General features: G+C 51.7%; 1 protein-coding gene across 1 annotated transcript; it reads right to left on the minus strand.

The window, feature by feature from the left end:
* Positions 1 to 580: 580 nt before the first annotated feature.
* On the minus strand, positions 581 to 27,919 carry LOC122383388 (adenylate kinase isoenzyme 5-like). The gene is made up of 13 exons (XM_043369738.1): positions 27,793 to 27,919; positions 26,131 to 26,277; positions 14,147 to 14,260; positions 13,793 to 13,935; positions 13,589 to 13,666; positions 12,245 to 12,349; positions 10,810 to 10,921; positions 8,693 to 8,803; positions 6,588 to 6,766; positions 5,790 to 5,903; positions 5,419 to 5,598; positions 1,814 to 2,056; positions 581 to 1,465 (listed from the first exon to the last, which is right to left on the minus strand). Exons 1-13 carry the CDS (start codon positions 27,812 to 27,814, stop codon positions 1,244 to 1,246), a joined length of 1,770 nt encoding a protein of 589 aa, XP_043225673.1. The 5' UTR covers positions 27,815 to 27,919; the 3' UTR covers positions 581 to 1,243.

Raw genomic sequence — 27,919 nt, forward strand, 5'->3', positions numbered from 1 at the left:
TGCAAGGTTAGATGCGTCACTTTTGCAATGTTGACCTTGCGTGACGTCATTTATGACGTCATCAAGGTCAAATTAGTTTTTCGTCAATAACTCTTGATCAAATTGAGCTAGCGAGTCGGGAAAGGCACCAATGGACTCAGGAAGGCCTGCCGAATCGAATGATATGCGACATGACCTCTTTCGACCAACTTCGTGACCTGGGGGTGCTGACCTGACCTTGACCTGAGGTCAACACCCCAAGTTGACCTGACCCGGACAAAAAGTATATCATTCGACGCGCCTGAGCGAGGCGAACACGATGCTGCCAAAATCGGCGCTCTGCGGCCGTTTTTTGCGAAGTTATTCACCAAAAACTGAACCGTACCCTGGGGCACTTGACCTGACCTCAGAGGTCACCGGTTGACCTAGGACCTTAAAATCGGGTACCAATCTCTGCGTCTCGTAACGGCGCACACGCTCGTTTTTTCCGCGACGCGCTAGCTCCACCAGGGGCGAAACGGCGAGGGGGGGGGGTCGTACCCGCCCCCCCCCCTCGGCTGGCGCGTATGTAGAAAACCAATAGGTCCGGCGAGGGTTAATGAAAATGCATAGGTAATTAAAATTTGCATTGCATAGTAAGGTAAAGGGTGATCTGACAAGTATTCGGTAAAGCATCGTATTTTATTAGTGGCTAGGTAAAAAGGGAAATATGTATTTTCCTAAGAAGCAGTTAAAATTATTGGTCTTGTAAGGTCATAGGGATTCGGCAGATAGACGGAGTTTGCGCGTGCATTGCAGACTAAAAAAAGAAGTCCTGTTAGTGAATGATTCAGCTGTTAAGCTGTGAGATTAAGAAAACAGCTCATTAATAGGTATTTACATTTCCAGCAGGGAACATTCGCTATGTTACTTACATGATAAATACTGGTGAGAGTGACAAATATTTGGTTTTAGAATAAGAAATCTCACATTGTCTTATCACGAATCACTAGCGCCCCTATCACGATAGAAACAACCTCAGGTAATACAAAAAGGACACAGATCAGTACTGGTGAACAGCTTCCGTGCAACACGGCCATCGATATGCAAAGTCCACTCGACTCACTTCACGATCGGGGTATTTTTCTACCCCCCCCCCCCCGACCTCAGGTCAGGTGATATGTCAGCCCGCTCCCACCCACCAGACCCCAGGTGGCCCCGTCTGCAGATCCGCAGCGGCAGGCACGTGACCTCTCCCGGGCAGCCGGCGCCCTCTGGTGTCCGGTCACGTGACCTCCCTGGGGCTGCTGGCGTCCACTTCAGTGAGGGCTCGGCCGCTCCGTCCGTCCGCCAGGGCGCCGATTCCCACAGTCTGGCTGTGCAGACCTGTCCCTCGGCCGGACTCCGCCGAGTCCGAGTCGTCTGACCCGGAGTCCGGAGAGGTCACCGGCGGCTCCGGGCGCGCTCCGGGTCGGCCGCGGCCAGTGTCCGTGACCTGCAGCGCCGTCTGGGGAGAGCGGCGAATGTCATCAGCGCCACCTACCTCAGCAGCGTCCTCTACATGTGTCTCACAGAGTGAGGGGCCCAGAGGCATGCCCTGGACAGGTAGCGTGCCTGTCGGCTGTCTGCGCGTATGTAAAACATCTTTGATCTGAGGTAAGCCGTATATATAGTTCGCAATCGTCAAGGTGTGTGTTCTCCCCGGCCCAGAATGGACCGTATCTGTCTGGGTGGGGATTCTTTCCGGCCGGGAATGGGTCAGATCTGTCAGGGCATGTGTCCTCTCCTGCCCAGGATGGGTCGTGTCTATCTGGGATCCTCCCCTGCCCAGAATGAGGTCGTAGTTCGTACATACCTGTCTGGTTGTGAGCCCGCTGACTGCCAGCGTTAGGTGGGTGGGACTGCCCGCGCCGGGCCGAGGGCTGCCTACACCAGGCCAGTGACTGCCCGCGTGGGGCTGAGGGCTGCTCGCGTTAGGCCGGGGGCTGGCTGAGGTAGCCGCCGAGGCCGGCCCGTGCCCTGAGAGCTGCTGCAGCTCCAGGTAGATGCAGCGTTTCAGCTCATCCGTCACCTGAACCTCGTCACAGTCACCGTCAATCTGTGGGCGGGCATCTCTTTGTCAGTCACAGACAATCTGTGAACCTGATTGTGAACGCCGTCATTTAGGTACGTTCAAAGAGAGAATGAAATTCAGCGGAAATGGCTATGAGCGTTTATCCGTGTAATTCATTTCATAATGGCCTCAAATAACATGTATATAACAATTTGTTATGTTAACCCGCGCCGTGCTGGTGGCCTGAACTTTCCGCCGAGTGCTGGGGGGGGGGGGGGGGCGTTTTCACGCCCCCCGTCTAACTCGGCTCCTGGGCCACGTAGCGACACGCGGTAAGCGGCAATCGAAAGAGCGTCAAAAATAAGGACGAAAACACTTCGGTCATTTTTTGGGTCAGGTCAAAGGTCAGGTCACCAGAGGTCACCAAAGGTAAAATGTTGACTATTTCAACATTTTGGAAACTGCCAACGGCTATCTCGGGAACCGATAGAGCTACAGCGCCGCGGAAAAGCGCATTCGATAGCCCTTTTACAGACCTTTCTGAGTAATGTCCTCAGATTTGACCTCAGGTCAACGGTTTAGCCTCTAGAGGGCAAAAACTCCAAAAATAGCCGTTTTTACGAAAAACGTTTTTTCGTCAATAACTTTTGACTCATAAGCGCCATGACATTACTTTTGCCAGCATCGTGTTCCTCTCGTCGAGACGCGTCGAATGAACTATTTGTTGACCTTGAAAGGTCATTTTGAAAATTTGACCTCAGGTCAAGGTCATGACCTGACCGAAAAGGGTCATGTTGCATATCAGTCGATCCGTATCGTCGAGCTGAACACATCTGACGTGTTTTCACCGCTCTAGCACGTCTCTATCAAAAGTTATAGCCAAAAAACTGCTGGCGACCGTTCATGACCTGAGATGACCTCAGGGGCACACAGAGGGGTCACAGGTGCATTTTTCCTATTCAGTGTGTCATGTTTACCTATGAACCGATGTTTGAGAGCGTTTTGAACGATATTCGTCCAAAAGAGGCGCATTTCAATTTTCTCCCATTGACTTATAATGGAGAGGTCGCAAAATTGACCTGACCTTAGGTCACAGATATCAAAAATCCGAGATATACATTTTATACATACTGTTACTCATATCAATCGCTGAAAGTTTCAAAGTGATCGTTCAGTCGGTGTAGCTATAGCGAGCCTTTGAACTTTTTCTGAGGTAAGGTCACTTGACGTGACCTGGTGACCTGACCTTGAACGGCCTAGGTCTGAAATTTTCACAACATGTGCGGAAATGATGTAGGAACACGTGTACCAAAAACGGCGGCGCTGCGCGCCGCCGTTTTTGAGATATTCGCGAAAAACCTGAGGGGGGGGGGGCGTAAAAACGCCCCCCCCCCAGCACGGCGCGGGTTAATAACAATATACAATAAACAAACTACAATAACAAATAAACGAAACACATACAATAAAGTTGCTCCCTTTAATAGCGATTAGCGTGAAAGTTCAAAGTCAATTGAGCACCCTGAAATGCGATAATGGCAAAAGCAGCATGACAATTTTGTTACAAAGCACAGATCGACAAAATGCAAAAGCGCATAACGGAAAGCGAAAAAAGTGTAGCTTACACTTCAAATAAAATAGCCGGGAAAAACTAAAACGAATAAATAAAACGGCCGGGAATAGCCGGGTTATCATTTTCTGACAGACGGCCTTCAGTTGTTTAACCCGCGCCCCAGTGGCGGTCTCAGCCAACTTCGCCCTAGTGAGGGGGGGGGGGGGGCATATGTTACCACCCGCCTCTAACTCAAAAACTAAGAGGGCTAGAAAGACGCGGTAAAAAGCAGTCGATAGCTCTCAATGCGTACGTTTGAAAGTATGTCGGTCATTTTTCACCTTAGAGCAATATTGGGGTCACCAGAGGTCATCAAAGGTCAAAATTTGCTAATTGTCATTATATTTTTTCAGAAAACATGCCGCTATCTCAGGAACTATGGTGGCTAGAAAAACGCATGGAAGAGAAAACGATAGCTTTTGAACTTTTCTTTTGAAAAGGTCATTATCAATATTGACCTCAGGTCAACGGTTTAGCCTCCAGAGGGCAAAAACTCCAAAAATAGCTGTTTTTAAGGAAAGTGTTTTTCGACAATAACCTGCGACTACAAAAAGCCACGACATTTCTATGGCCAGAATCGTGTTCCCCTCGCCGAGACGCGTCGAATGAACTATAATATGACCTTGACAGGTCAACTTGAAAATTTGACCTCAGGTCAAGGTCATGACCTGACCGGAAAAGGTCATGTTGCACATCAGTCGATGCGTCTCAACAAAACAAACACAATGAGACCATCCCCAGCGTTCTATCTCTTTCCAATCGCGAGTTATTGGCAAAAAACTGTTTGTAGCCTCAAGTGACCTCGGATGACCTGTCTAGAGGCTATCAGCAAAAATGACACCTTGGTCATCACGAGTGGACTAAATCATTGTGATTCTGAAATATTTGGACTGTTCCGATGCGTACACACGGATCTAGAGGCATTTTCATTTTTCTCCCTTGACTTGTAATGGAAAGGTCACGCCACTGACCTGACCTTAGGTCACGGATATAAAAAATCCGAGATATACAAATTGTAGGCGCCCATAACAGCATGCAATCCACCAAGTTTAAAACCTTTCTGACAAACACTGCAGGCTGGACATGATTGCAAACTTTTTTTTAGGCTTAGTCAGTTAACTTGACCTGGTGACCTGACCTGACATAACCTGGGGTCAAAAATTTCACACATTGTCCAAAATTGATGTACCAAAAGCTACCCCAAGCGGCGCGGCGCTACGCGCCGTGGTTTTTTAGTCACACGCAAAAAACGCGACAGGGTGGTAACATATGCCCCCCCCCCACTGGGGCGAAGGTTAATTCCTGCCCCAGCTTAGCACCCCTCCGTATGTGGACGTTATCCTCCCGCCCCTGGACGTCCATTGTTGCCACCAAGGTCGTCTCAGCCCTTCTGCAAACAACCGGTCAGCGGCGGTCCGAGACGCTGCACGTTAGACCCACCTCGGCCCGCTGAATTATAAATGGCACGTCCTGCGGCTGAGGCACGGTCCCGACTCACGTGACGCGTCACGCTACAGTGGGCCGTGACGCCGACCTCTAGATGGCCGTCCGGAACGACTATGACCCTCCCTAGGGGGTCGTCTGCGTCACCAGGAGTGGCGGATGGACGTGACACCGGCCCGGTACCGCCCGCCCGGCCGTCCCATTTCCTCATCACCAGCCCCTTACAGCCCCAAAGACCGACTCCGGCAGCTCACGGCACGGAACTCGAGGGTCTTTCATACCTTACGACATCGATTTCCTGCTAGCCCACTTTCGCAGGCCGTGAAGAAGTACCCTCCCGCCGGGTCCGACCTACCACCAGCAGTCGGTGGGCGTCGTCCAGCGCCTTGGCGGCCGGCAGGGTGACGGTCCGGTAGAGCTCGAGCCGGCGGCGGCAGGCGGCCACTGTGTCGTCCAGGTCCTCCCGTCTGCCCAGCGTGCGTCCCAGCTCCAGCTCGGAGCAGTCGAGCAGAACAATGTCCGACTGTCGCCCGTGCTGACGGAGGAGGGGAGGACAGAGAGCGTCAGAGGTCACACTGAGCTAGACAAGGACAGGGTACACCGTTACCGGTAACCCACTCTGCGGACGAAAGAGACCAATGCAGCACATATACGCCGAGTGGAAGTGTGCAAAGTTATCAATTTAAAGTTTCTTACTAGAGTTGTTCTGTCGCATCTGTCTCTTACCTCTATCTCGAACATTTCGAGCTGCTCCAGACTTCGTGGGAATCCGGATATGATGAACCCCTTGGAAGATGAGTTCTGCTCCATCGCGTTTGAGAGGCAGCTCAGAACAAGACTCTGAAAGCGACAGGGACGTGACATTTCAAATCAGTCTTCACAGCAAAAGGGTGATCGGTGAAACCCACACTAGTCGATGTATGTATATGTATAACGGTTGTAATGTCATTCAATAGGGAGCGGCATCGTTTCCCCGTTTATTTTGGCGGCATGGTCAAAAGATAAAACCGGATATTGTCGACACCATTGTAACCAACATATGTCACCCGCATTGGCCGCAATAAATTAGAATTTCATACATTCATGGCATGGTCGTTAAACTAAATCAACCTTTAGGCATCACCTTTGGTTGCATGTTTAGCTGGCTTCTTGAAGTTTGAAACGGACAAAACTACACCTTCCCATTCCAAGCTCCGAGTCAATAAAGTCGGCATGCCTCTCTAATCCTATCCCAACTCAATGCCCAGTGCTGAGTGCTCTTACCTATGTGAGAAGCTCGTCGGCACTGAAGGGAAGCTCGCTGCCTACCTGCGGGAGAAGCTCGCCCCTTACCTGGGAGAGAAGCTCGTCCCCTACTTGGGGGAGAAGCTCGCCGGCCACTGACCTGCGGTAGGAGCTCCCCGGCCACTGACCTGCGGGAGGAGCTCGCCGGCCACTGACCTGCGGTAGGAGCTCACCGGCCACTGACCTGCGGTAGGAGCTCCCCGGCCACTGACCTGCGGGAGGAGCTCGCTGGCCACTGACCTGCGGTAGGAGCTCGCCGGCCACCAGCAGCTGTCGGACAGCTGCCAGCTCGGGCGCATCGCGCACCAGCTGCTCGGAGACCAGGTCGCGCAGCATCCAGCTGCAGCTGAGGTGCGTCCAGCCGGGGTAGAGCGGCGCCACGTGCTCACAGTGCGCCGACTTGTTACTGCCCGGCCCGCCTGGCAGCACGCACAGCAGATAGGCACGCTATTGAAAACTAACCCGCCGAGCAGGATTAGCCCGAATGAACCTTTTCACGGCCGGACCTGGTCGCTCTTACTCTGAATCATATTAACCCGCGCCCCAGTGGCGGTCTCAGCCAACTTCGCCCTAGTGGGGGGGGGGGGGGGCATATGTTACCACCCACCTCTAACTCAAAAACTAAGAGGGCTAGAAAGACGCGGTAAAAAGCAGTCGATAGCTCTCAATGCGTACGTTTGAAAGTATTTCAGTCATTTTTCATCTTAGAGCAATATTGGGGTCAACAGAGGTCATTACAGGTCAAAATTTGCCAATTGTCATTATACTTTTCAGAAAACATGCCGTTATCTCAGGAACTATGGTAGCTAGAAAAACGCATTGTATAGCAATCGATAGCTTTTGAGCTCTTCTTTTGATAAGGTTATTATCAAAATTCACCTCAGGTCCACGGTTTAGCCTCCAGAGGGCAAAAACTCCAAAAATAGCTGTTTCTACGAAAAGTGTTTTTAAACAATAACTTTCGACTACAAAACGCCACGACATTTCTATTGCCAGAATCGCGTTCCTCTCGCCGAGACGCGTCGAATGAACTATAAGTTAACCTTGAAAGGTCAACTTGAAAATTTGACCTCAGGTCAAGGTCATGACCTGACCGGAAAAGGTCATGTTGCACATCAGTCGATGCGTCTCAACTAGACAAACACAATGAGGCCATCCCCAGCATTCTAGCTCTTTCCAATCGCTAGTTATTGGCAAAAATATGTTTGTAGCCTCAAATGACCTCGGATGACCTTTCTAGAGGCTATCAGCAAAAATGACACCTTGGTCATCACGGGTGGTCCAAATCATTGTGATTCTGAAACATTTGGACTGTTCCTATGCGTACACACGGATCTAGAGGTATTTTCATTTTTCTCCATTGACTTGTAATGGAAAGGTCACGCCACTGACCTGACCTTAGGTCACGGATATAAAAAATCCGAGATATACAAATTGTAGGCGCCCATAACATCATGCAATCCACCAAGTTTGAAACCTTTCTGACAAACACTGCAGGCTGGACATGATTGCAAACTTTTTTTAGGCTTGGTCAGTTAACTTGACCTGGTGACCTGACCTGACATGACCTGGGGTAAAAAATTTCACACATTGTCCAAAACTGATGTACCAAAAGCTACCCCAAGCGGCGCGGCGCTACGCGCCGCGGTTTTTTATTTACACGCAAAAAACGCGACAGGGTGGTAACATATGCCCCCCCCCACCACTGGGGCGAAGGTTAAGGGATGAATGCATCGGTGAACTTTACAATGCCTTGGCTCGTGTCTGTTAACAGCCTGCTTTACTGTTCGTGCTAGGTCCAATGAAAGTGCTGATAGTGAATGTACATAGCCATAAAGGAACACCAATTTTATTATTTGTTCAAACGATGGTCATATGAATGCTCATCTTTCTTTCGAACACCAGCCATAAAATGGCCTTTTTGTGTAATAGTTATTGCCCATAAACGTGATTGATGCTATTTGATGACACTTTAGGCCCAAAGCTAATGATCCCTGGCGCTGCGTCGGTACACCTACCCCGGCCCCCCGTCAAGGTTTTGTCCAACCAGCTTCGGGCCGTTGTGTTGACCTTTCCGTTTATGTAATGACTGAACAGTGAGCACAAGCCCAGATCGATATGATCCATGAATTGTAACATGTGTGCCGCGGCCACGGCTATTACTCATACAGTGGATGGATAGAGCGTCAACACAGACGCGGCATTGCATTGAGGGCATTGGCCACCATCTCGATATGACGCAGTTTACAAATTTAGCTACAAGCTGATATAAGTGGATCCAGAAGGCAGCTGTGGAGTGTGGGCGCTGCATTAAAAAACGTATTCGGCACAATCGGCTCACTCACCGATGACGAATATGACTGGCGGCGACCGGCGCACCCCCGGGGTGAGGGCGGGTGAGGTCACCCTCAGACGAGAGCGGGGTCGCTGAGAGCCGCGACTGTTGACGCCGAGATCTGCCCGGGGCACCGGCCAGGTCAGAGAGAGAGAGAGAGAGAGAGAGAGAGAGAGAGAGAGAGAGAGAGAGAGAGAGAGAGAGAGAGAGAGAGAGAGAGAGAGAGAGAGAGAGAGAAAGAGAGAGAGAGAGAGAGAGGGAGAGAGGGAGAGAGAGAGAGAGAGAGAGAGAGAGGAGAGAGAGAGAGAGAGAGAGAGAGAGAGAGAGAGAGAGAGAGAGAGAGAGAGAGAGAGAGAGAGAGAGAGAGAGAGAGAGAGAGAAAGAGAGAGAGGGAGAGAGAGAGGGAGGGAGAGAGAGAGGAGAGAGAGAGAGAGAGGAGAGAGAGAGAGAGAGAGAGAGAGAGAGAGAGAGAGAGAGAGAGAGGAGAGAGAGAGAGGGAGAGAGGGAGAGAGGGAGAGAGGGAGGGAGGGAGGGAGGGAGAGAGAGAGAGAGAGAGAGAGAGAGAGAGAGGAGAGAGAGAGAGAGAGAGAGAGAGAGAAGAGAGAGAGGGAGAGAGAGAGAGGGAGGGAGAGAGAGAGGAGAGAGAGAGAGAGAGAGAGAGAGAGAGAGAGAGAGAGAGAGAGAGAGAGAGAGAGAGAGAGAGAGAGAGAGAGAGAGAGAGAGAAAGAGAGAGAGGGAGAGAGAGAGGGAGGGAGAGAGAGAGGGAGGGAGAGAGAGAGGAGAGAGAGAGAGAGAGAGAGAGAGAGAAAGAGAGAGAGAGGGAGAGCGAGATAAAGGGAGAGACGTTGGAGACGGAACACTTGCAGCAGGCAGGCCATATCGCATGCGACCAATCGATCAAAGGAGTGCGTCGGAAGACTTTTGATTTAAGGTGAACACGGCGTATGCAGCATGTTGGTTTGCAGGTTCATCGTGACATCGTCTACACTTCGTTGAAATCGAGAAACGGAGACCAAATCAATAAGTGAAATTTTTGGCTATTTATGAAATTATCTACCGGAAAACTGGCGTTGAAATGGACCTTGAGTGCTTCGGAACAAAAGCTGCTTGCGTTTCCAATGTAACATTTCAAAACTATTGTGAACATCCACTATGTAGTACAGGAGAAAATGTGCAGTTTATAGCCAGCATTTATTGACATCGATGTGCTTGATTTAGGAAAACTATAGATAGGTACTTGCAATAAAATTATTGTGCTTCATGCAAGACTAACGCCCATGTTTCCTTTTGCTGTCGACAAACTCAAAGCGCAGAATGATCATTGATCATACATGGTCATTGGTCAGTTTATAGACCGCGCGGCATAGTACTACATTTACGCGAGAAATCGGAAATCGTTAGGCAGGCGCGTTCCCCGATAATGGTTTCCTCAGCACCTACAACACAACATAGACAAAGGACAAAACGCTCTCTCCTATTGAGAACGCATATAGTGCATCACGAAGTATGTACCTCTAACAAAATATCGAGTTTTGCTTCACAGTGTTGATAGGGGGCAAACAAGATTCACACGGATAAGTAGATTGAAGCTGATTTTTTTCCGCGAAATCGTGGTCATGAGTTTTTGTCGCACTAACTATATCAATTGATCACTTATCGAGACTTCCACTGGCAGACATTTGACATGTCACAAAAGAGCGATCACGATTCATGCAGACATCTAACATCGAAAGCTCTTAGTCTCTGGACCACTTAACATTTAGTGCGTAATGAAGGGCTTACCAATTTCCAAGAACCGTCTGAACGACTCTGGGAGACAAACCACACTGTTGATGACATGATTTCCCCTTTAAGTATTTAAAGGGGATATTTAGTTCTGTTACTCGCATCGGGTTTTAACCATAGTGCAATATGAGCGCAACAGTAAACCAGCCAATAATAGTGATTTGAAAATGACCGCTAGAGCACTACCTATTCCTTATTCCAGGTTGCTGCGTACGTAAGTACTTACCTACTCAACAAAACTGCTGCTAAGACATGTCTAGCTTGTTACTTACTATTTCCTACGTGTAAAGAGATAAAAAGTCAAGGTTTCTTAGAAGAAGCAGATCACACAGGGTTACTTACCATTGTTTTGATTTTGATCAGGATGAAGCGTTGAGGCACTTTCTATGAGCTTGGAGATTATTCTATCCATTTCTGTGACTATGTCTTGGACGGAGAAATCTGCTACGTTTATCTGTGAAAGCCAGTGTTGCGGCGTATAATGCTGTTATACTGACCCGCGCGCACCGACGGGGGTCTGCGCCAACTTCGCACCGACGGGGGGGGGGGCGGATGACCGCCCCCCTGAGATCTCGAGAACGAAGCAAGATAGCGACAAGCGGTAAACGGCATCGGATACGCACGGTCAAGATCTACAATTTTTACTAAGGTCATTTTCAGGTCAGGTCAAAGATGACGTCACAGGGGTCGAAAAAGTCAAAATGGCGGTGCTAGATATGGAGAGAGTTTTTCTCGAATAACTTTCGAATTAGTCAAGATAGGAACAAACTAAGGGCATCATCGTGATCCTCTCGTCAATCCGCATCGAATGATATATATGTTGACCTCGAAAGGTCAAGGTCAAAGGTTGACCTCAGGTCACGTGACCTCGAGGTCAACATGTATATCATTCGATGCGTCTTGACGAGCTGAACACAATGAGACCATCCACGCGGCTGTATCTTGTTCCTGTACGGAGTTATTGGCCAAAAACCTTTGGTGACCTTTGATGACGTCACATGACCTCACAGCTGCCCAACAGCAAAACAGACCTCAAGGTAGTGAAGGTTGATCGTATATGAAGTCATTTATGGTATATGGGGCCATTCCGACCCGTTTTAGTGGTAAAAATAGGGAGTTGATTTTCCCCCATTGACTTATTATGGGGAGGTCGCGAAATTGACCTGACCTTAGGTCACCGATATCAAAATTTCGAGATATAAAAATTGTAGATACTAATGACCTTATAACATCCTGCGACTTTCAAAGGCCTTCGACATCTACTGTAGCTCTGGCACGGTGACAAAGTTGCAAAAAAGTGACTTGAGGTTGGGTCATTCAAAGTGACCTGGTGACCTGACCTCAAAAGGTAGGAGGTTCAAACTTGCACACCATGTGTAAAATTGATGAGGGAATAGTCATACCAAATTTCGCGGCGCGTAGCGCCGCCGTTTTTTTCCGCTATTCGCGAAAAACCTCAGGGGGGGGGGGCGGATATCCGCCCCCCCGTCGGTGCGCGGGTTAATATCAACCATTTAAGTGATTACAAGACGATTGACTCTCGGTCGAACCTTTAAGGTCTATTTGCTTAAATAATAGATCTATCTCTGTACCACACTGCTGAGGGACAGAGTCAAGCGCACGAGCCTTTGACTTTGACTGGACGTGGCCGCTTCAAACAATCGCAGAACTCTTTCCAGATATAACGCCTTGCCGCTTCTCTGAGAGTTTAGATATGCCCATAATAATTCGCCCATAGCCAGTGAGAGACCGAACAGGCTTCCCTGCAGCTGCCTACCTTGTGGAGCACCTGGTAGTTGTGCATGACGTCCGCCAGCGGTGTGACGTTGGTCAGAAACTCGTTCAGCTCCTGTTCACCGGCCTCCGGGGTCAGCACACCCGTCTGAGGTCAGAAAGTCAATGAGCGAGTAAGATGCTGCACTCGAGCGTGGCCAATGTTAACCCTCGCCGGCCGAGGGGGGGGGGGCGGGTGCCGCCCCCCCATAGGGTTTTTTCGCGATAGCTCCGAACACGCTGGCGATAGAGAGCTGAAACTTGGCATACCTGACCTTTGATCCAAGCCGCATCTTTTGACACCAACCGCATTTTTGGGTCAGGTCAGGTCACTGACCTATGACGTCATAAGTGAACCTCTGCACGGTCTTCAGATGTCGCAACTTCGCAACGCCCTCACTGCCAGAGGAGATGTCACAGGGAAATGAAACTTGCAGGATCTAGTATCCATTATGAGTCCCACAACTTGTATATCTCGGATTTTTCCTAAAGGTCATATGAGGTCAGGTCATTTTCGTGACCTCACCATTATAAGTCAATGGGGAAAAATTCAAACTGCTATTCTGGCACCGGGAACGATCTCCAACTATCTCAAGCACACAGAATCGTGATTTTATGCACTCCTTGCAAGGTTAGATGCGTCACTTTTGCAATGTTGACCTTGCGTGACGTCATTTATGACGTCATCAAGGTCATATTAGTTTTTCGTCAATAACTCTTGATCAAATTGAGCTAGCGAGTCGGGAAAGCCACCAATGGACTCAGGAAGACCTGCCAAATCGAATGATATGCGACATGACCCCTTTCGACCAACTTCGTGACCTGGAGGTGCTGACCTGACCTTGACCTGAGGTCAACACCCCAAGTTGACCTGACCCGGACAAAAAGTATATCATTCGACGCGCCTGAGCGAGACGAACACGATGCTGCCAAAATCGGCGCTCTGCGGCCGTTTTTGGCGAAGTTATTCACCAAAAACTGAACCGTACCTTGGGGCACTTGACCTGACCTCAGAGGTCACCGGTTGACCTAGGACCTTAAAATCGGGTACCAATCTCTGCGTCTCGTAACGGCGCACACGCTCGTTTTTTCCGCGACGCGCTAGCTCCACCAGGGGCGAAACGGCGAGGGGGGGGGGTCGTACCCGCCCCCCCCCTCGGCCGGCGCGTATGTAGAAAACCAATAGGTCCGGCGAGGGTTAAATATCAGGACTAACAAGGTGACCAGTTTAACAAAGAAAATGTGGTCATAGATGCATGCTGCAGCCACATCGGTGCTAAAATTAGCCGTCATCCAGGAAGGTCACATATCACCATTTCCATGTTTTTTATCCTTTCTCCTTATTTACCTGAACCCCATCGTCGACGAGCATTTTCAGCCTCTCCGGCTGGTGGTCGAGAAGTATCACCCCGTCCAGGCGTGCTATCTGCAAAACAAGAACGTCAGGCGGCAATAATAAACCAGTGACTGCTGTGGGAACATACTGCGGCGTATAAAACAGCGATAAGACTGAGACTGTCAATGCAGAGACCATCAGTATCGCTTGGCTTACCTTTTTCGTGCAATCCACGGCGTCTTCAATGTTCCTCGGGAAGCCGGATATCACAAACCCCCGCCGGACCGGCGAGGCCTTCAGCCTGGCAGTCAGAATCTCCACGGCAGACGACGACGGAACCATGCTACCGCTCTCCAGGTCTGAAAAGGAAACGTTACTTCAAAAAGAAATAAACACAGCAGAACGTTAAGAAATCATACCACCTAGTTGTCTCGTATCTTGAATTGTGAAACTAGTGGAGACGTATCCATATGAAAATGATATCGTCTCGTACCTACTTGTACTTTGTATAGAAAATTATAATTTTTATTAACGATAAATTATTTTGTACGTTGTCGAGCGAGAACTGACCGAAATGTTTGGCGTAGTCCTTCAGCACCTTGGTCATGGAGATGTGTGCCAGCTTGCCGTTCGACCTCTGCGTCACGGCCTCGGAGAGTGTCACCTTCCCCGTCCCGGGACCGCCTGACAGCGGACAAAGGCGCGTGAGAGTGTCACCTTCCCCGTCCCGGGACCGCCTGACAGCGGACAAAGGCGCGTGAGAGCGTCACCTTCCCCGTCCCGGGACCGCCTGACAGCGGACAAAGGCGCGTGAGAGCGTCACCTTCCCCGTCCCGGGACCGCCTGACAGCGGACAAAGGCGCGTGAGAGCGTCACCTTCCCCGTCCCGGGACCGCCTGACAGCGGACAAAGGCGCGTGACACACGCTGATGACACACGGTCATGTGACGGGCAACCAGCCACACGCTGACACGCACTCACACATGGAAACTGTTCTCGGACGCCCACACGCCTGTGATCCACTTCCCGGGTCGGGATGATGCTGTATTTCTAGAAAATTTGTCAGAAACAGAAGAACATTAGCAACTTCGAAATATTTTCAGTTTGTTTAATGCAAGCAACAACGGACTTACTAATTTCCTACTGCTTCACAGGCAATTGACATAATTGCCTCCATTATATTCCATGATATACATTAACTCTTTGATTGCAGAGGTGTTTACCGCCTGTAGTGGCCGACGCCCGGTTACGGCCGAGCCATGTGGTGGCCACGTGCGTCCGGTGGTCCCGCTCGAGGCGAGGCCCGGCTCGGGTCACGTGAGGGCCCGCTGTCGTGATTGGCCGCCGCCGGCGTGTGCCGCGAGGGAGGAACGAGGTGACCTGGGGCCGGTGCTCGCTGCGCCGGCCCACTCTCTGTCTGTGACTCGTGCGGTGAGGACGGTAAAGAACAAATACAGCGTCCTACTAAGTGCATCTTTGTGTGGTGGGCGGTGACATAAGTGGCGGAAGACGGTGCGAGCAGTGCTAATCGTGGCTGCTCCTGATACCTGTCTTTATGTCCTGGGGCCCACTACTTTCTCTCTCCTTTTCTCATTGAGGGTGTGGAGGGAGGCGGCTGCGGTGTCTCGCCATCGAGTCATCGAAGCTGACCGCGAGTGACGTGTCTCGCCATCGGGATACAACACTCGTGGCCTCCTCGTTCCTGGGGCGGCCAGTCGGTTTCGGTCAATCTCGCCATCGAGATCCCGGAGCATCTCAGATCCGTCTGACCACAGCAGCCTCGCCATCGAGGGGCTGTGGTCACTCGGCGGCTACCGCATTCCTTCCCATCCTCTACCAAAATCCACTTTCTCCTCACCCTGCACCACAGCCAGTCAGCCAAATCAAGTGTCGCTGTACGCAACTACAGACCAGAGGACGGCGTGGCGACATTTTCTGGTCCTCCGGCCGGATCTCAACCGGAGATCCCATCGCAACTGCTGAATGGATGCAGAATACAGTTGTGAAACTCAAGCAGTCGATCCTACAATGGCTGAAGCTCAGCGTGCCGCCAAGGATCAGGAGCTTGCTGACCTGCGCCGACTGCGTGGATGCAAGAGGGCTGCTACGACAAGGGCCAGCAAAGCAGTAGAAGTAGAGATAACAAGACATGCTAATCGTGACCGCATCCATCAGGTCAGCGCAAGACTAGAAGAAGCATTTGCCGATTTGCGAAAGACTCATCAGACATATGAAAGCAAGCTGGGAGACGAAGAGATTGAAGAAGCTCAAGCATATGCCGATCATTTCGAAGAAGAAGAGCTAGCCATCCAGGGCAAGATTCAACAATATCTCCAAGAGCTGGACGAAGTTCGTTCATCAGCTACCACTTCCCGCCGTGGGCCGAGTCACGCCAAGTCACATACGTCAGCAGGGACGGCCGCTTCAGTCCGATCAAGAGTGGTCGCCGTAGAATTGGAGGATGCGGATCGCAAGCTACAAGACGTCAGGGCCCAGGTAGAAGAAAGTCGCCGTAACATGATGGAGAGGCAAAGGGCGGAGAAACGCCAACGTGAAGCTCAGCTCGAAATGGAGAATCTCCGACAACAAGAAGAGTGGGAGCTTCAAGAGCGCGACAGTGCACTTCAGCTGAAGATAGCTGAAGAGACTCGAAATCGAGCAGCAAGAAAGGTCCGTCTCTATCGCGCTGCTGAAGATGACCTGAATTGGGATCGTCGTCATGACTTTGACGAAGCTGTCGCTGGGATGGGAGAAGAAGCAAAGCCAACACGTGAAGGTGTCTGTGAGGGCACTGCGACATCCATGGGTAACTGCGGCATGCACTCTCAGCGTGATCAACAGAGGGACGAGCGGCAGGAAGGTCACACCGCTGCCACACACCATTTGGCAAACGAAGACTGCGCTGTGAACGACGCCGTGCAGCCGACGACAGTCGATCAAGCTGCGACTGGGGCACCACTTGAGGCCTCAGCTGGAAGTGCAACCACAACCCTAGATCCCAGTACCTGGATGATTCCAGATGTTTCTCAAGAGCAAGCACGCTCGAGTCAGTCAACAGCGTTCTCCAAGAGTGTACCGAGCCTCAGCCTCCACACCTATCGAGGGGATCCCGCTGACTGGCCTCGATGGATCAGCCTCTTTAAAGTGCTGGTCCACAATCAGACATCGCTGACGAATGCAGAGCGGATGACTCATCTGCAGCAAGCAGTTGAGGGCCCTGCCCACCAAGCCATTGAAGGGCTTTTGTTTGATGGATCGCTGTACGAGCAAGCACTGAAGACGCTATATGAACGTTTCGGTCGGAAAGACGAAATCAGCCAGGCAAGTCTCAATCAGATGTTTTCTACCCCAGCACCAAGTGTGAATAGCTTGGCGTCAATGGAGAGGTTCAGCTCCGCCATCAGCAACACGGTCATGACTCTGCGAGCCCTGGGCTACTATCATGATCTGGGGGCAAGCGACACCCTCCGCAGAGTGATTGCCAAGCTCCCTGACGAGCTGACTTATCAGTGGGGCCAAGAAGTCTACAGGATGCGACCAAACCAGCCCAATCTGGAGATGTTTAGCGAGTGGCTGAAGATCCAGGTGAACGTGTTGAGCTACACCACTCGCCCGAGCCGTGACCCCGAAAAGAGGAAGACTGTGGTGACTCCGAAAGAGACCATGACGAGGCGGACGACATTGGCCACTTCCGCATCCTCACCGCGTGAGGAAAGCCATAGGCTCAGGCCTTGCGTCGTCTGCGAAAGGGAGCACAAACTGGAAAACTGTCCTGATTTTCAAGCCCAGGCGCTGGAGGAAAAGCTCGTGACTGTGAGACGGGAGCGACTGTGCTGGGCGTGTCTCAGGAAGGGGCACTTCGTCAGATCGTGTAGATCTGCCAAGCGCTGTGGCACAGATGGATGCAGGGCGACACATCACAAGCTTCTACATACGCCCAGAGGTGATTCAGGGGGCGGGGAGAGCAGCGGCAGAACAGAGAATCGCCTGAACAGAGAAGATCCGATCGTTGGTGCAGCCATGACGGAAGCCACAGACACGCTTCTACAACTGGTTCCTGTCAGAGTTCACGGCCCGAGCGGTGACAAGGATCTTGTCGCTCTTCTGGATCCGGGGGCGCAAACGTCACTCTGCTGTGAGAAGGTGCTGCAAGAAATCGGTGTGAAGGGGGAGCGTGAAGAGCTCAGACTTCAGAACGTCGAAGGAAGCGGACAGAGACAGTCATCCATCCGTGTTCCGTTGACAGTCAGCCCTATTTCTGCCGATGCCAAAGAGGGCCACATCGTAATCCCGGAAGTTTGGTCTGTGCCAGGATTGAATGTTACTCCACCCAGCATCAGCCGACGACAGACCTCCAGCTGGAAGCATCTGCAGGGTCTCGACTTTCCTCAGTACAGTGGTGCACGTGTCGAGCTGCTGCTCGGGGCCAACATACTGGAAGCTGTCCTGCAACGGGAGATCAGAGTGGGAGGTACCGGCCAACCGGTCGCAGTGAGGACAGATTTCGGTTGGACCCTGACTGGATCTGTGTCGGCACTGGTACCCCGTAGTACGCGGCACGTCATGTTTGTACGCAAACAGTCAACAGATGAAGAGAACCTGAGTGAGCTGGTTCAAGAGTGGTGGACCACTGAAGCCTTTGGCACGAAGATCAACGTCAAGGACGCAAGATCTCAAGAAGATCTCCGTGCATTGGCTCTATTGGATCGAGAGACCAAAAAGGTCGGGGAGAGATACGAAACCTGCTTGCTGTGGAGTGAGGAAAATCCGACGTTCCCCGACAACTCAAGACAGGCGTACTACCGGCTAACATCAACAGAAAGGAAACTGGAAAAGCATCCAGAACTGGCAGACAACGAAGAAGAACAAAAACAGGCGACGTCAAAGAATGTCATCGCAGCATCAACACGACCAGAAGAACCGGACCCAGCGAAGTATTCATCGTGGATCAAGTACAAGCGAGTTGTCGGCTGGATCAAGCGTTTTGTGCACAACCTGAAGGCGTTCTTGCCTGGCCGACAACCTCCATTATCAGGTCCACTATCACGCTCTGAGATGGTGGAGGCCGAAGTATGGATCATCAGACAAGAGCAGCTCACGACGCATGGGGAAGAACTCCGATGTCTGGAACAGCGACGGCCGATCCAGACTTCCAGTCCTCTGCTCTCGCTGACACCGATCTGCGACAGCAATGGCCTGGTCCGTGTTGGAGGACGCATCGGGAAAGCATCTATTCCCGAGGAGTCCCGACATCCGATCATCCTGCCGAGGAAAAGCGAGCTCGCCAGGCTCATCATCATGCAAGAGCATGTCCGTCATGGTCATGCGGGGACAGAACACACGCTGAATGAAGTACGGCAGAAGTTCTGGATTCCCCAAGGACGCGCAGAGGTGAAGAAGCAGCTCCGCAGTTGCCTCTATTGTCATCGACGCAGAGCTGCTCCGGCGCCACCAAGGATGGCTGACCTTCCCGCTCAGAGACTCGAAGCCGATCATCCGTTCAAGAACGTGGGTGTGGACTTCTTTGGACCACTGCGAGTGAAGCGGTTCCGAAGAACTGAGAAGCGATACGGACTGCTGATAACGTGCTTGGCGACCCGTGCTGTTCATCTGGAGGTGACACATTCGCTGGAAGTGGACAGCTGCATCATGGTCCTCAGACGCTTCTTCTCTCGCAGATCCCAGCCAGCGGTTATTTTCTCGGACCGCGGTACCAGCTTTATCGGCAGCAACCGTGAACTACGCGAAGAGCTGAAGGTGCTGCTAGCGCAGATGCCTGAGCGCCTGAGCGCCTTCGAGATTGACTGGAGGTTCAATCCACCAACGGCCAGCCACATGGGTGGTGTTTGGGAAAGGATGGTGAGGTCGGTCAAGACGTGCCTGCAGGCAGTCGTCGGATCTCAGCTGCTGACCGATGAAGTTCTCCTGACTGTGTTCGCGGAGGTCGAACACATGATAAACAGCCGCCTACTTACCTATGTGAGCTCCGATCCATCTGATCCCGAAGCATTGACTCCTAACCACTTCCTGCTTGGTCGTGCTTCCCCACACCTGGCACCAGTCCTGACAAGAGACAACGACATGTGCAGCCGTCGGAGGTGGAGACAGTCGCAAGCTGTGGCTGAACACGTTTGGAATAGGTGGACTCGAGAATACATACCGACTTTGACACAGCGGAGCAAGTGGCGCCAGGAAAGAAGAAGCCTTCAAGTAGGGGACCTGGTCCTCATGGCTGAGTCCGATCTGCCCAGAGGAGCATGGCCTCTGGCCAGGATCGTTCAGGTCTTCCCGGGCAAGGACGGAAGAGTCCGGTCAGCTGCGCTACGGACCTCCTGCGGAAAGACGTACACCAGACCAGCAGCAAAGATCTGCTTCCTGGAGGAAGAGTGCCGTTGATCGCGGGAGCTGGGCTGCCTGGTGGCTGAGGATCATTCGCGAGGCGCGCTGTGCGGTGAGCAATCGTACAGTGTTTGATATGTGAGGTGAATGTTTGAGCCATCGCTAAAAAAGTTAGCTGGCAGCGGTGTTTATATGTCTTGTATGTTTGTAACAACGACTTTGGTAACTGTGAAGAGTGAAGACACATTTATGTTCTAAAGGCCGCGAACGTGAGAATGTATAATGTCTATATGTAGCATTGGCGCGTCGGCTGAGCATTGTGTAGTGTTGCTGCGAGGCGCAACACGGTGGGGGAGTATGTAGTGGCCGACGCCCGGTTACGGCCGAGCCATGTGGTGGCCACGTGCGTCCGGTGGTCCCGCTCGAGGCGAGGCCCGGCTCGGGTCACGTGAGGGCCCGCTGTCGTGATTGGCCGTCGCCGGCGTGTGCCGCGAGGGAGGAACGAGGTGACCTGGGGCCGGTGCTCGCTGCGCCGGCCCACTCTCTGTCTGTGACTCGTGCGGTGAGGACGGTAAAGAACAAATACAGCGTCCTACTAAGTGCATCTTTGTGTGGTGGGCGGTGACATAAGTGGCGGAAGACGGTGCGAGCAGTGCTAATCGTGGCTGCTCCTGATACCTGTCTTTATGTCCTGGGGCCCACTACTTTCTCTCTCCTTTTCTCATTGAGGGTGTGGAGGGAGGCGGCTGCGGTGTCTCGCCATCGAGTCATCGAAGCTGACCGCGAGTGACGTGTCTCGCCATCGGGATACAACACGCGTGGCCTCCTCGTTCCTGGGGCGGCCAGTCGGTTTCGGTCAATCTCGCCATCGAGATCCCGGAGCTTCTCAGATCCGTCTGACCACAGCAGCCTCGCCATCGAGGGGCTGTGGTCACTCGGCGGCTACCGCATTCCTTCCCATCCTCTACCAAAATCCACTTTCTCCTCACCCTGCACCACAGCCAGTCAGCCAAATCAAGTGTCGCTGTACGCAACTACAGACCAGAGGACGGCGTGGCGACACCGCCCTCTCCTATCTCCTTTTTTTTTGGAGGCGGGAGACGTTTAAGTCGATAGCTCCCCGTCTTGGTGATACCCTGTTCCGTTCTGCGGCCGCTGACGGCGATTTCGCCAGTCACCTGGGGCGCTCGATGGCCGTGGACCGGGCCGATCGCGCGCTGTGATCAATGCTCGATGGCGGACGGGGTCGGGTCGCGCCGACCACTGCCGACCTGCCCGGGCCGTCAGCGGGCCGCCGCGCCGTGGGCGCCTGGATGATGCATGAGCTAGGCAGGTGGCCTCATTAGCGCAGAACTCGGCGGGATAAATCGGCCCCTGTTGGCCGGCAACTGATCGTTTGTATGCGCCGCGCGCCCCGCCGCTGAAATGTCGCTAGTTAATCATTCAGGAAACGGTAAGCGTGCGGAATTTTCAGTGGCATTAGCTTTCTTTGAACATTACGTAAGTAAGGTACATAAGTAATGCATTTCCTCTTTGGCTTGTTATAGTACACCAAAGACTAACAAATGTGACCCGGCCCAGCGTTTTTGTCACATTCAGCTCATTCTCATGAAATTAATTAAGCTCTGCTCCATCAGTTCAGTTAAGCTTGCACAGTTCGGCCGGCCTCTGCAATTGAGCTCACGCAGTTCAACTGGCTCAGTCCAGGGGGTTTGATTCAGAAGGCTCAGTTCAGTCTAGTCGGATATTTTTGGTAATCGAATAGAAAACGGGGACTGTTCAATGCATTTTCTCAGAGATTCTAAGTAAGATTCAGTGACTGTACGACGAGTGTGCGGCAGACTATAGCAATCCCCCACCATGTTACTCTTTTCAGAACGGCGGGTGATCTGTTTCAGGGACTTGCATATTTAATGTGATACACCGTCTATAGGAACACAATACTCTTTGAATTAACTGAAAAAAACTAGGCGATCACAATCCAGACAAGCGATGTGAAATGGTTTTATACTAACACTGAACATGCATACATCTGTTCGTGTCTGCTCAGCCCATATGCTGCAGCACCGCCTGTGTTGTCTGTTGCGCCCTTGGAACTCAGCTCATCATTATGGATATAGAAGGGCTAATCGCCTACGTCTGGCTGTTGACACATGACATTAGTGAAATGGGACCGCTGAGCGTGCCTTAGCCCTACTGGCGACCCTCCGTCACGGAACTATAAAACACATGCGGGTTCTGAAACCAGCTGCCATCCACGCTGGAGCCCCGCGTCAACTGCCTTATTTCGAAGGCGCGTGGAAGCTAATCCGCCGGGGACACGGAGCCTCGTGCCGCGGTGTTAGCGGCGAGCCGGCTGTATCCACGCGGCCGTCCTCGATCCCTCGGGACGGGGCAGGCGCCGCCCAGTCGCCCGCCGGACCCGTGGGAGGGATGGCCGTGTGTCAGGCGATCCAGGACAGCACGCTTAGCACGCCGGCACGCGTCGCCACCGTCCGTGATCGGTGCACGGAACGGCCGTCCGCGGGCGGCACGGTGACCCACGGACCACGTCACGGGCGACACGGTGACCCGCGGACCACGCCACGGGCGGTCCGCGGGCGGCACCAGGTCACGGGGGTCTCCACGGCCACCGACCAGCCCAGAAGACGGGAGGTCCCACCGGGGCCCCCAGTCAGCCCCGAGGACAAAACGCCCCGTGGGGTCCCTGACCAGCCTGGAAAACGGGACGCCCTGCTGGGTTCCCTGGCCCTGCCACACAAACGTGGCACTGGTGCTGTGTTTAGCGGCCATTAGTCTCAGGAACAGAGTGACGGCTAATTGTAACGCCAAAAGTTGAAGGTTTGCGGTGGCCCAGCTAGTCTCGACATTAAGTTGCTAACCGCGCCGCACGTCCGGCGTATAGCATGCTTGACGCTAGCCACATTGCAAGTTGCATTTTATGCGCCCTTTGGCAAAATAACCAACTCGCCAGCGCCAATAAAGCGTGCAGGATACTGCCGCGATAATTGGTTCATAACAATAAACAAACTGCAAATATAATGGCATCACACCTATTCTACGACATTGCATTTTACCAAGATACAAATATAACGCTGCTGTACCAATTGTGAATTGCAGATTGACACCATAGTTTGGTATGGTATGCCATTACTTATCTGCAAGAAAAATTAATAACATCAAGAAACAATTGGTAGAGAAACATCGGTGAAATTCATTTTTGATTTGCCCACTCAGCATGGATGAGGGCTGCCATCACGAATGCTATCGTCGATACAAGAAAAGTTACCGATTGAGCGAAAATGTCTCTTATTTCCCTGTATGATGACAGCTGAAGTCCAGTGACAATGCGCCTTCTGTCGTAAATCCATGCCGTAAATCGCCGTGCTGTGACGGCCGTGTTTTGACCTTGGGGCAGTCGATCGACCCGACAGTGCGTGCAGTGGCGCGGTGCCTCCCCTGCTGACCGGAGGTGCACCGTGTGGACAGCCCGTCTTTGCACTGGCACCGTGTGTCCGCGGCCCGTCTTAGCTCTGGCACCGTGTGTCCGCGGCCCGTCTTTGCGCTGGCACCGTGTGTCCGCGGCCCGTCTTAGCTCTGGCACCGTGTGTCCGCGGCCCGTCTTTGCGCTGGCACCGTGTGTCCGCGGCCCGTCTTAGCTCTGGCACCGTGTGTCCGCGGCCCGTCTTTGCGCTGGCACCGTGTGTCCGCGGCCCGTCTTAGCTCTGGCACCGTGTGTCCGCGGCCCGTCTTTGCGCTGGCAACGTGTGTCTGCGGCGCCGGTCACAATGTGTCCGCGGAGTGGGTCACAATGTCACAATGTCACAATGTCACAATGTCACAAATGTGGTATCGGTACTGAGACAAAGATGATAAGAAAACAGCTGTTTAGGTCTCGGCAGGTGTGCAGCTTGCTATACTCGTATGTTTCCTTTTTTGCGATGTTTTGAAAAACCTTCTTGTCATGGAAACGTACTTACCTCTATGACAGCCGTGCTTACGAACTACATATGTTCATATCTATATGCACACACAAGCATACAAATGTGTTGTCAAAAGAAATTAATGCCATTTGCGGTTGACCTGTTTCATTAATGATTTTACCTGATCGATGCCTCCATCAGCTCTGTATGTATGTATCAATATTAACAGTCACCTGGTGCGGCCTAGCGGGGCCGATTTGTCCACCGATACAGACACACCGGCTGCTGAATGGGGCTGACACGGGACCGCCGCGCCGCAGTCGGCCGGGGGTGACACGGGACCGACCCGTCGCAGTCGGCCGGGGCTGACACGGGACCGACCCGCCGCAGTCGGCCGGGGGTGACACGGGACCGACTCGCCGCAGTCGGCCGGGGCTGAGGCACGGCTGTGTGAACCGCATTTCCGTGAGGAGCTGCATTCTGATATCCATCGCGATAGTTAAAAGGTTTTATTATTTTTACCCGTCCGTCCAGCGCACCGTAGGGATTATCCCGATCTAGCCTGTCTTAAGTCTGAGAACCGACTTCTCATTTTAATCAATATTTTGACCTCATTATGCGCAAAATTGTCTGAACTTTCATGTTGAATGTCTCATTTTGCCTATTATAATATGTTTGAGCACAAAAAATGAGCCCAAAGTCAGGCATTACTCACTTTACACACCTTGTGCAAATGAATGCTGAAAACTTGCACTCGGTTGTGTGGCTTATAACTCGAAACCAACGATCTCCAGCATCACAAATCGCATATCGTCTAATAGCTTTATCCTTTTGGAGTTTGACGATGCATAGCATATTTTTGAAATTTTTGTACTCGCAACGCCAAATTCAAAATATACTGTAAACGGTAGTTCAGTTAGCAGAATGATTTGGAAAAACATAGAAAATCAACAACTTTCGACAAAAGTTGACACTTTGCTTTTCATACCATTCGATTCGTCGCATAATTCTAGTCCGGGGACTTACTCAAACTTTTGCCACTTTTTGCCTCTCTCGGAATAAAACGGTCTGGCATCGAGAACGTCGACTAGCGGATAATGACATTATCCGCGGTTTCCAGTCTTTTTGTGGTTTTAAACGTTCAAATATGTGAAATGATGTTGGTGCCATGCATTAGGTATGGTGGGTGTCAAGGTCACGTGAAGGTCAAGTCAAGGTCATTGACCTTTGATGACCTTGGTTCACTTTTTCGATTTTTACTGGTTTCTAGGGTAGTTTTTGGTGCTGATTTCGAATTTAGCAACCATTTGAATATTTACGAAGTAGTTCTGGTGCCTCCGTACCATGTTACGAAGCTGTCAGTAGTAGGTGACACCTACTATGGATGGCCGACGGGACGCCTACTGGTTGATCTAACCTGACCTGACCCGACCTGGCCTAAATGCATAAAGACATCGTCTGTGATCAAAACTAACATGCAATTCGTGATCAGCACCCCAAAATACCCCGTAACACCCTAGCTTTACGAAGTTTCAAGAGGTCTCGATTTCCCAACTTTAGTTGGGTCATTAAACTGACTTGGAAAGTCAACTAATGACCTTGGACTTTGAAATTGGATATATTCGGCCTCATCTCGTCATAGGCAGCACGCTTGATTTTTCCGCGAAGCTCTAGCTTGATCAGGGCCAAACGGCTGAGTCGGGGGTCCAATTGAACCCCCTATACTATGTTGATTATGCACATTTACAGGTAACATTCTCACCAGAACACACCAGCCAACATCTGTGCACAATCTGGCTACAACACTACCTATGGTTTGCCCTCTACGAATAAAGATGACTGACGGCTGCTCGCCAGCAGGGCCGGTATTTCGACCCCACTGGAACGCCGCGGTATTACCTGCGGCCAGCGGCGGCCGGCCGGAGGCACGGTCAAACGCCAAAGGTCACAGAGCGCCACGGCGGCTTAAACACGTGACGCTCATGCCGTGCATATTTCACTGGGATCGACCGCCACCAATCCGCAGTGCACACAGCAGACTCACAGATAAACAGAAACATACACAGACACGCACGCAACCACACATATGGCCTTGTCTTTATGACATTTGGAGTCACTACCAGCGTAAGGTGAGCAATACTTAACTGCTGGTCCCTACAAACAAGCATTCTTTGGAAGTGCTTTGTTTTCACCCGAAATGTACGCTAATTACATAGTACCGTTACCCAGTCTATATCCCTGAATGGTGAGGTCGGCGAAGCGCTGCACCCCAGGGGGACGTCGGTGACCCACCTATGACGTAGACGAGCACTCCGGGCGGCATGTAGACGGAGGCCGGCGGCCGCTTGATGCCCCTGTACGGCAGGTGGGTGGTGAGCCGCGTGGTCGAGTAGCCCTTCAGGTGCGGCTGGTACACGGGCCCGACCACGGGCGAGGCGGCTGGGGACGGAGGAGACACGCATCCTCAGCGGAGCAGGGGAGCCGGCAGTCGGCAGACCGGGGGACACAACTCAGTGCAGTGGTCTGCAGACCCCCGTCAGCGGGCGGGCCGGGTGGCGAGTGGCGGCCACGGTACACTGTGTGATACAGTGTCCTTGTGTGAATAATAAATGTACATGATTTTCTTCTGGTTTGCGTGACCGTTCAACTTTGACCGCTGACGATGATACATGTCTATTATTTCTGGGGCCCTGTGACAACAGGAAGGTGGCAGCGATGCAGCCCTAAGTTACGACATTGATTGTCCGGGGTCAATTAACAAAGTAAGGAGCGATGTCTTCATCAGCGTAATGGAGACGGTCCATACGGCTCCAGCCTCCAGGGCAGGATAGTTTCGCGGGTTACGGGCTGTACGTTACTCCTGGCCACGCAATGGACATTGGGAAAGTATCTACTAACTTTTAGGTATGTGCATTCATGCACTGTTCCAGTTTCCTTATGCTGCTTTCTGGAATCGCCTGATAAGAGCACTTTAGTTTCTCACGCTAAGACATCAGTTTTATAGCTGAGTTGCTAGTTGAAAAATAAAAAAGTTAATGAAATTTCTGAACAAAGAGATAAACGGCTAATTTTTCGGCATAGTTTGTTAATTAAAGCATCAAACACGTTATCGTTCGTCATAGCACCAAACACGCTCAATTAAAAACGGCTAGAGAATGAATGACAAGAGCTCAGAGCTGTGATAGTGAAAGTTCCACAAACATTTACATAGAATGATGCAACTTTTGTTGCGGTACATATTCGTGGTGGTAAATCTCCTCCGGCAGAAGAAATTCCGTGTCGTTAGTGGGTCTATCCGGCATGATAAACGGCGCAAAGGTAAGCTAATTTTTTTTTTTGCTTTTTATAAATTTAGTCCGAGCCTTTTGAATGGAAGGATTCACAAGGACAGAGCCCCGGTCCCTGAGCAGCCCCGGTCCCAGCCCCGGTCCCTCGAGCCCAGAGCAGGGCTTGTTGCGTCGGCACCGCCCTCTACCCTCGGATCCCACAATTCCTGATCTATATCCTGGTCATAAACTGGTCTTTGGCTTCCTAACTACATATTTGATCTTTGCATGGGTATCAAACTGAGAGGGCGGGTGCCATGTGGGATGCTCTGCCTCCGTGAAAAGCATTATTCGTGCACAGTCAGGGCCAGGTAACACACTCACTCTATGCAGTTCACCGTCCATCTCTTTACCCCGAGAACGAGTGGACCGACTGGGCTGTGCCCAACTTGGGTTAGGAATCGGATATTGTGTGTAAGCGCTAGCCATTGCTGATCGTTTCTAAATTCCTAAGTCATATTTACAAGTTATATATGTGTTCATGATCTAAATGTACGTGACATGATAAATAGCTACTCCACGAAAAATCAGTAGGTGCTTACAAGTAAAACTGAACTACCTAACTAAATGACTTGAAGCTCGGACTCGTTTTGGCGACTGGCGATACCTGGGTGCGCCGGCCACTTACCGGTGTCGAGACAAATGCCCATGGTGCCGCCGCCGACCTGTCAGGCCACCTTGTCGGTGTGGATGGCCCGGCCAGCCGAGCAGGCAGTGGTGACCCGCTTAGTGGCGGTGTGACCCGTCCACCGTCC

Source organism: Amphibalanus amphitrite, unplaced genomic scaffold (assembly GCF_019059575.1).
Source record: "Amphibalanus amphitrite isolate SeventyFive unplaced genomic scaffold, NRLGWU_Aamphi_draft 000162F_arrow, whole genome shotgun sequence".
In the NCBI taxonomy this organism is placed as follows: domain Eukaryota; kingdom Metazoa; phylum Arthropoda; class Thecostraca; order Balanomorpha; family Balanidae; genus Amphibalanus; species Amphibalanus amphitrite.